The sequence below is a fragment of the Bison bison genome, unplaced genomic scaffold (genome assembly GCF_000754665.1).
Source record: "Bison bison bison isolate TAMUID 2011002044 unplaced genomic scaffold, Bison_UMD1.0 scf7180017864038, whole genome shotgun sequence".
Lineage (NCBI taxonomy): Eukaryota > Metazoa > Chordata > Mammalia > Artiodactyla > Bovidae > Bison > Bison bison.
The window spans coordinates 374,456-387,640 of NW_011494610.1; the positions used below are offsets into that span (position 1 = coordinate 374,456).

The 13,185-nt window shown below is 56.3% G+C and overlaps 3 protein-coding genes across 3 annotated transcripts in view; 1 reads left to right on the top strand and 2 right to left on the bottom strand.

Annotated features, from left to right (window-relative positions):
• NEURL2 (neuralized E3 ubiquitin protein ligase 2) overlaps positions 1–2,011 on the bottom strand; it is a 2,493-nt gene extending 482 nt beyond the window's left edge. Inside the window, exon 1 of the mRNA XM_010835038.1 lies at positions 1,016–2,011. Within this exon, the coding sequence (XP_010833340.1) occupies positions 1,016–1,757 (742 nt within the window). The 5' untranslated portion in view covers positions 1,758–2,011. The remainder of the gene's footprint in view (positions 1–1,015) is intronic.
• A 95-nt stretch (positions 2,012–2,106) lies between these two features.
• On the top strand, positions 2,107–8,740 carry CTSA (cathepsin A). The gene is made up of 15 exons (XM_010835040.1): positions 2,107–2,207; positions 2,433–2,623; positions 2,969–3,080; positions 3,357–3,407; positions 3,500–3,586; positions 3,813–3,968; positions 4,386–4,477; positions 4,879–4,963; positions 5,775–5,866; positions 5,950–6,028; positions 6,122–6,261; positions 6,911–6,986; positions 7,682–7,771; positions 7,945–8,049; positions 8,295–8,740. Exons 2-15 carry the CDS (start codon positions 2,433–2,435, stop codon positions 8,376–8,378), a joined length of 1,440 nt encoding a protein of 479 aa, XP_010833342.1. The 5' UTR covers positions 2,107–2,207; the 3' UTR covers positions 8,379–8,740.
• PLTP (phospholipid transfer protein) overlaps positions 8,674–13,185 on the bottom strand; it is a 10,388-nt gene continuing 5,876 nt past the window's right edge. The window contains exons 10-15 of the mRNA XM_010835039.1: positions 11,291–11,455; positions 11,128–11,195; positions 9,780–9,822; positions 9,611–9,674; positions 9,442–9,518; positions 8,674–8,990 (exon numbers count right to left, since the gene is read on the bottom strand). Of these exons, the coding sequence (XP_010833341.1) occupies positions 8,859–8,990; positions 9,442–9,518; positions 9,611–9,674; positions 9,780–9,822; positions 11,128–11,195; positions 11,291–11,455 (549 nt within the window). The 3' untranslated portion in view covers positions 8,674–8,858. The remainder of the gene's footprint in view (positions 8,991–9,441; positions 9,519–9,610; positions 9,675–9,779; positions 9,823–11,127; positions 11,196–11,290; positions 11,456–13,185) is intronic.

Genomic DNA, 13,185 nt, shown 5'->3' on the forward strand with positions numbered 1-13,185 from the left:
ATAACATCCCCCTGCTCCCTTCCCCTCCCTTATCAGCTTCTGGGGGCAGGGGTAGTGTCTGATAAACCTGCGCAACCCCAGCCTCCAGCACAGACCTGGCACAGAGAGGGTTCTCGTCTACTGAAACCATAAAATGTGAATTCGGATGTATGGATTCCCAGGCGGTTCAGTGGTAAAGAATCCACTTGCCAACACAGGAACTGCAGAAGCTGTAGGTTCCATCCCTGGGTCAGGAGGATCCCCTGGAGGAAGGCATGGCAACCCACTCCAGTATTCTTGCCTGGAAAATCCCATGGACAGAGAAGCCTGGTGGGCTGCGGTCCATAGGGCTGCAAAGAGTCGGAGGCGACTGAGTGCACACGCACACACACGCTCAGATGTATAAATAAAGGGGCTTAATGGTGCTATCATGAACCAGACCTCAGGATTCAGAAGCTCTCAGGAGTTGAGAGGTGATGCCTTTAAACTCTGTATACTCAAATTGATGAGTATTTGTCTAATAGACATAATTCTCAGAGGACCAAAATCTAAAATTGGTTTAGAATTCATGCCCTAGGTTAATACAGAAAATAATTGGCAAACCTAGAAAGAGGATTTAGAGGACATCCTAATCAATCACAGCCAAGGTGGGTAAATTGAGGCCCAAAGCCAGGGGAACTGACTTGTCCAAGGCCACAGGCAGAGGCAGAATCTGAAGTCAGAATCCCCCCTCCACCTTTTTTTTTTTTTTTAATATTTATGTATTTATTTGGCTGTGCCAGGTCTTAGTTGCAGCACGCAAACTCCTAGCTGTGGCACGTGGGATCCAGTTCCCTGACCAGGGATGGAATCCCAGTCCCCTGCATTGGGCCCATGGAGTCCTAGCCACTGGACCACCAGGGAAGTCCCAAGTTCCCCAACTTCTAAAGCAACGCTGGACAGACCAAGGTCTTGCCAGCTGGTTCAGAAGTCCTAGCAGGTTCCTGTCCCCACTGGGGCCCAGGAGGGGTCGCTGCCCAGAGGATGGGATACCTACAGCCATACTCCAGCTGGATCAAGCGCACGCTCTTGGTGGAGGCGAAGACGTCCACCACCGCGTAGAGGGGCTGGGCGGCTGGCAGCCCCCGGGCGCTGGGGCCCATGTCCTCGCCGTTGATGACGATATGCATGTCAGCCGTGCCGTCCGGGCGCGGGCAGAAGAGAACGCCCAGGCGGCTGCGGCGCGCGGTCGGAGGCAGCACATTCAGCTCATAGAGCTGATCCAAGAGGTGGCTGTACAAACCCGGCCGGCTGCGGCCGACCAGGCGATCGCGGGGAATACGAAACTGCTCGATGCAGAGATACGGTTCCACCAGGAGGGCTGGGGGGCGACTCGGGGCCAGGGCCTCTGCCTCCGGCCGGCCCTCCCGGGGCACGCGGTTATGATGGCGCGTGATGGCGAAGACCCAGGTGTGCCCGAGGCTGACCAGGTCGGGTAGCGAAAACTCGGGCACGGCGGCCAGACTGGCGGGGTCCAGCGCGGTCAGGCCGAGGCGCAGGTGCCCGCACCAGCCCAGCTCTTTCTCCTCGATCTCCACCAGGAACACCTGGCCGGGGGCCAGCGGCTCGCGACTGAAGCACACACCGTGGGCGAAGCTCTCCACGCGTGTGGCCCGCGTCCCGGAGAGGTCCACGCGGATGTTGGCACCGTGCACTGGGTGGAAGCGGGTGGGAGGGGGCTCGGGGCGCGCCGGTCCCCACGGAGCACCCAGCCCCACGGGGTCGGAGACAGCAGCCATCTCCCGGCCATGGGGCAGACCGGCGGGCGCCGGGGGCTATTTTGGGCAGCGGACTCAGATGGTGACCGCCGGGGGCGGTGGGGTAGTGTACCATGTAAGGTATTGTCCTCCGCCCACCGACTCCCTTCCCCGAGGCTCTGCCCAGGGGTCCTAGCGCCGCTAGCTCGGCCATCCCGCCTCGAAGCGAGTCCCGGGAGGCTCGAGGGTCCCGGCCTTCCACGCTTGGGTCATCTGACCGCCGGCGCCCGGGATGCGACCTGCCGAACCCGCTGACCTTCGCCGAGGTGGAACCTCCGCCGCCCCCGTCCTGTACCCCTGGGTCCATAGAGGCCAGAAAGGGGCAGGAGGCGGCCCGTCACGTGACGCCGGGGCACACGTGACTCGGAGTACACATGACTTCCCGTCGCCGGGCCGGCATCTCCAGGAGAGCAAGGACGCGAGGGAGCGGAGGTGAGAGGAATCCCGGGGCTGGAAGGGATCCCGGAGGCTGGAAGCGATCCCGGAGGCTGGAGGCGATCCGGGAGCCACCCGGGCGGGGCGCGACGGAGGAGGCACGGCGGGTGGGAGCTGGGGCAAGGCAGGGGCTTCCCTGGAGGGTGCGCCGCCAGCTCCCCGCCAGGGGCGGTCGAGCACCGAGCGGGCGAGGCAACAGCCGGCACCCGCTTCCTGCCGCAGATGTTCCGAGCCGCGCTGTGGCCGCCGGTTCTCCTCCTGCTGCAGCTGCTGCTGCTCGCCTGCGCGCCCGGGGGCGAAGGGGCCCCCGACCAGGACGAGATCCGCTTCCTGCCCGGGCTGGCCAAGCAGCCTTCTTTCCGCCAGTACTCCGGCTACCTCAAAGGCTCCGGCTCCAAGCGCCTCCACTACTGGTCTGCAGCCTTTTCTTCCCGGACGGGGTTGGGAGGGGGGCACTGCAATGCCCACCGTGAGGGGAGATGATGGTGTGTGTGGGGGGGGTGTCTTTAAGACCCCTGAGGGATCGGACTTACCTGGGGGTTCTCTGGTTAAGGCTCCAGTGCTTCCAGCTGCAGGGGACTGGGTTTCCATCCCTGGTTGGGGGACTAAGAACTCGCATGCTCTGCCGTCAAACTGAGATTAAGAAGAAGAAGAAGAAAAAAAAATCCCTGAGGAAATCCAGGAGTAGGGAAGGCTGGAAGACTGAGCTGCACCCAGTCCCCCGCACTAGCACCCACCCTAGCCTGACTGGCCCCCAGGTTTGTGGAGTCCCAGAAGGATCCGAAGAGCAGTCCTGTGGTTCTGTGGCTCAATGGAGGGCCAGGCTGTAGCTCCCTTGACGGCCTCCTGACAGAGCACGGCCCCTTCCTGGTGAGTGGAGAGCAGCGGGGTCACCCCCTGGTCAGGGGCAGGGAGGGGACAGTTCCCAAAGGAAAAGGCCCGGGAAGAGGGAGAAAAGGACTTTGTGGTCTTCCAAAAAATGTGTCCCTTTCCTGAGCCTCGGTTTCTTCATCCATACCCCTGACTTGACAGTTTCATACCTCAGGGGGTTTTGCCTGGTTGTGCAATACCCAGCAGGATGACCTTCCCCCACTCCACCCACCACCCAGCTGACTCTGGGAATTTAGCCATCTCTTTCCTCCACAGATCCAGCCAGATGGTGTCACACTGGAGTACAACCCCTACTCCTGGAACCTGGTATCGCCGCCCCTTTGGGTCCTGGGTGGGTGTCTCAGCAGTTGGATGGGGAAGGGAACAGCCCCCTCAACCCATTTCCACTTCCCCTCTAGATTGCCAACGTGTTATACCTCGAGTCCCCAGCTGGAGTGGGCTTCTCTTACTCTGATGACAAGTCTTATGCCACCAATGACACGGAGGTGAGTCCAGTGTCCACCCACGTGTCTCAGTCTCCCTGGTTGGCATGATGCAAGGAGAAAAAGAGCATGGTCTTGGAGTCCATTTGTGGCTCTGTCACCAGCTCTGGGGTGTGGTCTCGGACAAGTCACAGGCTCTTGCACAAACAGGGTGGGTGGGTGTCATTATCTCTGAGATTGTAGCTCAAGCACCACCACTTTCTGATTCCCTCTATCCTGCCATCTCCAGGTCGCCCAGAGCAATTTTGAAGCCCTTAAAGATTTCTTCTGCCTGTTCCCAGAATACAAGGGCAATGAGCTTTTCCTGACGGGCGAGAGCTATGCCGGCATCTACATCCCAACTCTGGCAGTGCTGGTCATGCAGGACCCCAGCATGAATCTTCAGGTGCAGGGAGGCTGCAGGAGAGGAGGGAGGCCTAGACTTGTGATTAGCAAGGTCAAATAGGTCCGCTCTCCACCCACTTCTTGGGCATTCCCCTGCGGCAGGTCTCCTCCAGGCATGTGTTATCCCAGGTCCTGCCTCCCCTGCTCTACGAGCAGAAGGTCAGCTCCTCCGTCCAACTCTTCCTTCATGACACCCCTTGCACTCGCTGGCCCCTCTGGGCTACGTGCCTCCCCTGACCGGAAGCTCACTCATCAAGCTGCCAGCTCCATTCTTTACACTGAGTGGCCTCCCCCGCCCAACCACTCCCTCAAACCACCCTGGGTTTCAGCTTCCAGACTGCTGAAGGTTTGGGTGGAGGTCAAAGGAGGCTCTTCTGGCCCACGTCCAGATGAGCTGAAGGCCCTGGGTGTTTCACAGGGGCTGGCGGTGGGCAATGGACTCTCTTCCTATGAGCAGAATGACAACTCCCTGGTCTATTTCGCCTACTACCATGGCCTTCTGGGGAACAGGTATGGGAGAGGACCACTGGGCAATCCCTGGGTGTGGCGGGTCATGGGGGTCTCAGGTCTGTCCTCCAGGCGCATGCTATCTCGGGTCCTGCCCTGGTTTATGAGCAGAAGTTGGGGGGCGGGGGAGGTGGGTGAGATGGGGTTGCTAGAAGGATTTTGGTGTGGAAAGATGAAAGGATCTTTCATGTAAATATCAGAACATAAAGAAATGAAGGACGGCTGGCAGGATGGCCCCAGGGCAGCCAGGTTTGGGAGCTACATACCACGCTGTCTGATAAATATCTTTGTCCCCAGGAAACAGGTCCTTTGGGTCCAAGCCCTGACGGGGAAGTTGAGAAGGTGGGATACTTGCCTTCTCTGGCCCACCATGGGCCTAAGCAATTATCATTCATCTCTTACAGGCTCTGGTCTTCCCTGCAGACGCACTGTTGCTCTCAAAACAAATGTAACTTCCACGACAACAAAGAGCCAGAATGCGTGGCCAATGTGCGGTTCTGCCCCCGCCCTGCGCCACCCCCGACAGCCCCCATCCTGCCCATCCCCCACCCCCTTCATTTTATAGCCTGCTTGGTGTTGGTTAGTCGGTTGTGTCCGACTCTGTGACCCCATGGACTGTAGCCCACCAGCCTCCTCTGTCCATGGGATTCTCCAGGCAAGAATACGGGGGGGGAGGGGGGGGTGCCGTTTCCTTCTCCAGGAGATCTTCCTGACTAAGGGATTAGCCTGTTTCTCCCGCCTGAAGGCAGATGCTTTGGAGTGTGGGTGCGGTCCCACACCACTGCCTGTGGTCTCCCTGTGAGGGGAAAGGGCGTTTCCCTCGTCCAGCGTCTGATGTGCCATGGCTGTGCTCAGTGATGGCCATGCAGATTGTTCCTCCTCCAGAAGTCCCTTTCGAGGGAGATCGTATTATCCACATTTTCCAGATAAGGAAACTGAGGCCAAGCATGTGGAAGTCACAGTGCTAGGAAGGAGAGGCACAAGGATTGGGACCCAGGACTAGCAGATTCCTTCCACTGAGGCTCAGTTTCCCTGGGGGAGGGGGGGAAGGATAATGACCAGGCCAAGTAGAAGAGCAATAAATCTTGGGATGTGGGACTTCCCTGGTGGTCCAATGGTTAAGACTCCTTACTCCCAAGACAGGGCGTGCGGGTTTGATCCCTGGTCTGTCGGGGAACTAAGATCCCACGTGTCGCATAACAGGCCCAAAGAAAGAAAAAAAAAGTCTTGGGGCGCTGTTGGGGAGGTGGTGGGAGGCCAGGATTCTGTAAAGCATGGCAGCTTGGGGGTGTCATTGCAGCTTCAGGAAGTGTCCCACATCGTGGCCAGCTCCGGCCTCAACATCTACAACCTCTATGCTCCATGTGCTGGGGGGGTGCCCAGCCACGTAAGGTAGGCCCTGCCAGGCATCCTGTTTGCCAACCCCAGCCCTATCTGGGGGCCCAGGCACCCATTTCCCCCCATTGCACTTGCAGGCATGAGAAGGACACTGTCGTGGTCCAGGATCTGGGCAACATCTTCACCCGCCTGCCACTCAAGCGGGTGTGGCATCAGGTGTGCAAGGGCCCAGGCTTCCTCCCAGCAGGGACGGGGAGGGACAGCGGGGCAGGGAAGCCAAGATCCTGAACCTCTGTGCCCCCCTCCCAGACGCTGCTGCGTTCTGGGGAGAAGGTGCACCTGGACCCCCCCTGCACCAACACCACGGCCGCCTCCAACTACCTCAACGACCCTCACGTGCGGAAGGCGCTCCACATTCCCGAGCAGCTGCCCCGCTGGGACCTGTGCAAGTGGGTTTCTGTGGGTGCTCATGGCCTGAGGGGTGGTGGACTGTTGGGGCTTGTGGGCCTCAGAAAGGTCCCCAGGCATCCTGTGCCTAGGGTTTCTCATTGAGGACACCATGCACATCTGGGTTGTGATCGTGAATTGTTCCAATAGGATTTCAAGGTCCCTGACCCCCAGATGGACGGATATTCAGCCACTTAACTCTTAAATGGCCACACTGGTTGTTAAAATGTCAGTTGCTTACACTGGTATTTAGTAGACACTCCCATCCCCTGCCCCTCCCTGACTTTAGTACCACCCCAGCTGCCTGCAGCTGTCTCCTGTGACACCTACACGTAAGAAGGTGACCACAGCAGGGGCCAGTCAGGTCCATTCTGATTGGTCAGCACGAGTCCTTATGCCTTAACGCCAGTGGCATCCCAGCCACAGTAAAAAAGCATCCCTGCACATTTCTAAATGGGGGTGGATTTGGGGTCTGCTGGATTCCAGCCCCACCTCCCCTCATCTAGGTGAGTCCCAGAGAGGTTACATGCCCAAGGAGGGGCTGGATCCCAGCTGTCTGTCTCTCTTGGGCTGGAGCTTGGGAATAGGAGCAGGTAGGGGATGAAGTCTGATCTGTGGTCTCTTTTTCTTACTGCCCACGTGGTCCTGCAGCTTCCTGGTGAATATCCAGTACCGCCGTCTCTACCAAAGCATGTGTTCCCAGTACCTGAAGCTGCTCTCTGCACAGGTGAGTGGGCAGCAGCCATAGCTGGGTCCATCAGCAGCCTCAGGACCCTGGAGCAGCGTGGCAAGGTGGGGGCTGCTTTAGGGCGCCAGTTGGGGCAGGGGAAGCTGAAACTCCCCAAAAAAGTGAAGTCCCTTGCCAAGAGCCTGTGGTCAGCAGGGTCAGGATTTGAACCTGGCTCTGTCCCCCCCTGATGCTGCTCTGTGGGAAGAGTCTGAGGGGTCTCCATCAGTCCAGAAGCCTTTAAGGTGAGAAGAGCTAGTCAGATCATGTTACAAGGGGCAAACAGAGGTCCAGGGTGGGAGAGGACCTTGTCCAAGGTCACCTAGAAGATACGGTAGGTTACCTAGGAGATACTGGCTGAGCCAGGGCAGGACCAAGTTCTGCAGAGCACAGTGGGTAGCGTATGGGCTCTGGGGTCACTAGCCAGGTTACCCTGGGCAAGTTTCTCACATATCTGAGGCTTGATTTTTCCATCTGTAAAATGGGGTTACTAATGGTATCATAGTAAAATGCTGCATAGGTAAAGCATTCAGTAGGGCTCTCGCCTTGAAGGAAGTGGTCAGAAAACAAGGGTTTCCTGGTTTATGCAATTTAGCTGGATTCCTTGAATTTCCTGGTGGGTAGGGCTTGAATCGGGGGAGGGCTGGGGTCTGGGCTTATTCCAAACCCTCATTTTCCCCCTTGTGCTGCTTCAGAAATACCGGATTCTGCTGTACAACGGCGATGTGGACATGGCCTGCAATTTCATGGGAGACGAGTGGTTTGTGGATTCCCTCAACCAGAAGGTGAGGCAGGGGTCCCAGCCCCAGGGTCAAGTAGGTGCGGGGGAGGGCAGACTGGCTGGGGCAGACAGAGAGAGCAAACCTGGAGGCGTTCCCGGCCCCTGAGGCCTGGCCGGTGGTTGCGAGCAGAGGCGAGGGGACAGCTGCAGGCTGCTAAGTCTTTCCTGGCGGGGCAGATGGAAGTCCAGCGCCGGCCCTGGTTGGTGGACTACGGGGAGAGCGGGGAGCAGATCGCTGGCTTCGTGAAGGAGTTCTCCCACATCGCATTCCTTACCATCAAGGTAGGACCTTGATGAGGACTGGGGAGGAGGGAGAGGGTGCAGCAGGACCTGCCTGTCCTTTTCTTCCGACCTTTTATGCTGGGTTACCACGTGGCCCCTGGAAGGGCAAGTTCTGGCCAGGGATGGGATAAAGGGAGGGACCAGAGGAGGAAGGTCATGGGCTAGAGGGTTCCCGTAGGATGAAGGAAGCACCCAGGGGCAGGGGTCGTCCAGGGAGGGAAATCTCACAAAGCTTTGCCCTTCAGGGCGCCGGACACATGGTCCCCACCGACAAGCCCCAGGCTGCCCTCACCATGTTCTCCCGCTTCCTGAATAGGCAGCCATACTGAGAACCACAGGACCAGCCCCCACTGCCTCATCTAGTCCTTCCCAGCCTCTCCTGCCAGAAGAGAGGGCCCCCTTTATGCAGAATACCCCTGTAGGGCAGATCCCTGCTTCCAGAATGGCTCCCACCCCCCTCCACTGCCCTGTGCATCCCAGACCTGGCCCTAGCGCCTCACTTGGGGGGAGTTTGCACTTTATAACTCACCAGGGTGGGGCCTAACCCCCTCCCTGCTGAAAGAATTGCCCTCATTGCACTGATAGCATCCCACAATCAAAACAAAGCTCAGAACACCCCACAGGGAGAGTGGACGGACTGTAATTGATGGATTGACTGTGATTATGGAATTAAATTGGGTACAGCTTAAAACCCCGTCTTCTCTGTGGCACTGGGGGTTATAGAGGACACTAGAGGCTGTGATGGGGTGAGGGAGGGGATGAGAGGCGGTGGAGTCCTGAATGCAGCTGCCAGGGTAGGGGCTGAGGGCTCAGACAGCTGCCGTGGAGGGTGGCGGGGTGCTGGATGTTTGGGGGTCCCTGGTGTCAGTGGGCCGGTTCTTCTCAATCACCTCTCTCAGCCCTTTGGCAAAGTGGAGGTCAGCCCCGATGGTGAGGAAGCCCTGTGCAGGAGGGAGCAGAGAAAGGGGTCTCTTTATTCCATTACTAAGAATAGTGTCTAGAGACACAGACAAGAATCACTGGCCTCAATCTAGTGGGAGAGGCAGAGCACCAGAGTGGTACTTATAACTCCCTGTGATGGGTGCTGAAATAGAGGCTGCAGGAGGTCCAGGAGGGCTTCCTGGAGGAGGCAAGCTTTTAGTTAAGACCTGATAGATTAGTAGGCATTGGGGATGGAATCAGGGAAGAGTGTTCCAAGGTGAGGATACAGCCTGTGCAAAGGGCTGGAGGAATCTGATGTAAGGTTGAGATGAGAAGAGGCCGTTGAAAAAAAAATTAGTTAAAAAAAGATGTTGATAAGGGAGAAACAGCGATCAGGTCATGGAGGGCAGAGGAGAGCTGTAGAGGGAGGGGAAGGCTCTGCCCTCCTTCCCCACGGTGCCCCCTACTCACCGCGTGGTTTGTCACCACTTCACGCACAAAGTCGATTCCCTCGGGGAGTGGGATCTGCACCCCACGCCAGGTCCGCTCTGTGGGCAGGAATAGTCAGCTCAGTCTGAATCCACCCAGCTCCTCCCCTGACCTCTCCCCAACGCTCCTCACACCCCGACCCCAACCCTACCATTGAGCATGGGCATCACTGCAATCTGCAGCAGGGTCTTCAGAGGGGTCTGCAATGGTATCAGCTGGGAGCGGGAAGACAAGAAGTCAGGGCAGTGAGGGGATGGGCTGGCCTTCACTGCCCTCCCCAGACCCCAACCTTGTGCCTGTACCCCCTCTTCCCAACTCACTGCCAGTGACTCCAATGCAGATTGGTTTGAGTAGATTCGGAACCTATGGGAGAGAAAGAAGGGTCCCATGGGCAGGGGCCCTTCCCCAGGCCACCCAGGCCTACCTACCCCAAGCCCTTGAGCTTCCGTCTTGGATGTTCCACCCACACACCTTGCCAGGGGGTTCTAGCACTTTCCAGATGTGCATCCTTGGGTGAGTTGTTTCTCCCTCTTCAGTCTCCTTTCTCCAAGTCTACTACCTTTTGTTTTTTGTTGTTTTGTTTTGAATCTCAAATCTGCTGCTTTTTATTTGTAGAGCACCTCCTATAGCCAGACTTTTGCTGATGGCTTTCCATGTGTTGGGGCTTCCCTGGTAGCTCAGACGGTAAAGAGTCTGCCTACAATGCAGGAGACCCGGATTCAATCCCTGGGTCGGGAAGATCCCCTGGAGAAGGCAATGGCAAAACCCACTCCAGTATTCATGCCTGGAGAATCCCATGGACTGAGGAGCCTGGTGGGCTACAGTCCACGGGGTCGCAAGGAGTCGGACACAACTGAGTGGCTTCACTTTCACTTCCGTGTGTTATTTACCTTTATTTAGCAAAACTGTCCATGCTTGCTTCCTGCCAGATACCAGGCATGTTAAAAAGCTAAATACTGAAATATTTTTAAATGCCACATGATTTAATCCTCATAACAACCCTAAGGAATAGGCACTATTAAAATTTGCATTTATAGAGGCAGCATAGGAGGCCCAGAGAGACTGAGTGATTTGCATAAGGTCACACAGCTGGCAAATTCCAGAACCTGCCTCTAGAATCTAGGCTCTTGGACAGTGTTCTACACCAGCCACACAGTAGCCACTAGCTGCCGTGGTTATAGAAATGAGCAAGTGAGGAACTGTTTCATTATAATTAAATGAATACAGCCACCAGTGGGCTGGCGCCTGCTACACTGAACAGTACAGCCTTAGACAGCAGATGCTACTATTTTCTATATTTAATACATGAAGAAAATGAAGCTCAGAAAGATAAAAGAACTTGTTTCAAGATCGCAAAACTAAGTTGTGCCAAAACCTGTGTTCTTACGCACTTTGCTGTGTGATAGTGGGTGTGTCATTTAACCTTCCTGGGCCAGCTGGATCATCTCTCATCATACCTGCTCTGCCTGCTTCTGGGCGGTTGAGGATGCAGAGAAATTACACTGTAATGAAACGCTTGATGCGTTAACAAGACCCTGGCTTTCAGGTGGCTGATAGCTATGACTGAATTTTAGCTCCCCAGTATCGCTGGGCAGGTATGATTATCCTGAAGGCACTGACACTCAGAGAGGTTACGGGCTCATCCAAGACCCTCAGACACCTGCCCACCTGCGCAGGTCCAGCTGGGTGCGCAGCGCCTTCCCCCGGAGGGCCATCTTGGCGCTGAGTCGGGCATCCTGGGTGGGAAAGCAGGGAGGGTGGTGTTACTGCCCCAAAGTGGGTGGTGGCCCCCCTCCTTGACCCTCTGCATCCCCTGCTCTGGTGTCCGGACCATGATCATGCTGGACAGCTGGACCTCGGGCTGGTTGGGTGGCACCAGGGCGATGGTGACACTGGCGGTGACAGAGACAGTGGTGCCCGAGGGCTTGATGGTGCAACGCGGAGGCTCCATGACCCGCAGCTCCAGCTTCAGCGGAGAGTCGATCACTGCCGGGCTCTGGGGACACAGCAGGGAGGGCCGGTCAAGTCCTCCCCGAGGAGTCCCTGGGGAGGAGTGGGTAGTTTTACCCTCTGGGGGCACACAAACACAAATAGGAAGACAGCGATGGCTTCCAGAACCCTCCAGGACTGTGTCCAGCCTCTGCCTTTGCTCAGACAGGGAATGTCTCATTCCAGGAATGCCTCCTTCCTTCTCTCTCTGTTTTCCCATGTTCTCAATATTCAGGACCCAGCTCCAATCCAGACTCCTCCAGAACAGTCTCTTTGCACTTAAACACCCCAGGGAATTCCCTGGTGGTCCAGTGGTTAGGATCTGCCTCCAAGTAGGAGGGTCCGGAAGATCCCCTGGGGAAGGAAACGGCCACCCACTCCAGTATTCTTGTCTGGAGAATCCCATGGACAGAGGAGCCTGGCGGGCTGCAGTCTATGGGATCACAAAGAGTCGGACACAACTTAGCGACTAAACCACCGCCACCAGCAGTGGTTAGGACTCCATACTTTCACTGCCGTGGGCCTGGGTACAATCCAGGTCAGGGAACTAAGATCCCACAAGCCACATGACTTGACAAAAAAATTAATAACAAAACTCAGCCCCCTGCCATACCTTTCTTCTTGAACCTGCTGAGCTATTCTACAGGCAGTGTAGTGACCACCTGCTTGCTTTTCACCAAACACTTCACACATGTTCGCTCATTTAAACCTCACAGTAACTGTGAAGCAGGTATTAACTTACACCCACTTTTGAGATGGGAAAATTGAAGCAGAGGGAGGTTAAGTAACCTGTCCAAGTTGTGTTGCTCAGTTGAAGAACTGGGACTGAGACCCAGGCAATCATGGCAACAGAGTCCATGCTCGGCCACGACGATGATGCCACTGATGACGACAAGGATAGTGTTCGTAGCAGCTGGTGTTGTAATTATAAGTATTAACGCATTCAACCCTCATGACAACTCTGGGAGGCTACATAGTATAGAGAAGTAGGGTAACCTTGAATCACCGAGATTCATACCCAGGTTCAAATCCCAGCTCCATCATTTTATAAGCTAGAACCAAGGACAAGTCCAAAGACTCTGATGCTGGGAGGGATTGGAGGCAAGAGGAGAAGGGGACGACAGAGGATGAGATGGCTGGATGGCATCACTGACTCGATGGACGTGAGTCTGTGTGAACTCCAGGAGCTGGTGATGGACAGGGAGGCCTGGCGTGCTGCGATTCATGGGGTCGCAAAGTCGGACACGACTGAGCGACTGATCTGATCTGATCTGAAAGTAATGGACATGGGTTTGGGTAAACTCCGGGAGTTGATGATGGACAGGGAGGCCTGGTGTGCTGCAGTCCATGGGGTCGCAAAGAGTCGGACACGACTGAGGAACTGAACCAAACTGAAGTATTTCTTTAAAAATTTTAACTCTCCATTAAACAAGGGAAAAGAAGCAAAAAGGATAATACCCGGATCTCCCACATTGCAGGCAGATTCTTTACCATCTGAGCCAGCAGGGAGGCCCAGATTGATATTTCAGTTGCTATTAAAGTCCCTACACTGGCCTGCCTTGGGTTCTCAGCCCAGCTTCTTCATCCTGGTTTTCGTGAAAGAGACGAAGCAAGAGTAGCAAAGTCTTCCTTGCAGACCTGGGAACCTTCATAGACTCTGGCCAAGTCAGGGGCTGTGGCCGCTGGCAGGAGGCCAGGCCTTCTGTCTACTCTGTGGCTGCCGCTGGGGGCCCTGCT

Bases quoted from the DNA above. Each gene is read 5' to 3' on its own strand.
- CTSA (XM_010835040.1), top strand. From the start codon at position 2,433: ATGTTCCGAGCCGCGCTGTGGCCGCCGGTTCTCCTCCTGCTGCAGCTG. The intron at 3,081-3,356 runs GTGAGTGGAGAG...TTTCCTCCACAG, and splicing joins CAGAGCACGGCCCCTTCCTG to ATCCAGCCAGATGGTGTCAC. The intron at 4,478-4,878 runs GTATGGGAGAGG...CATCTCTTACAG, and splicing joins CATGGCCTTCTGGGGAACAG to GCTCTGGTCTTCCCTGCAGA.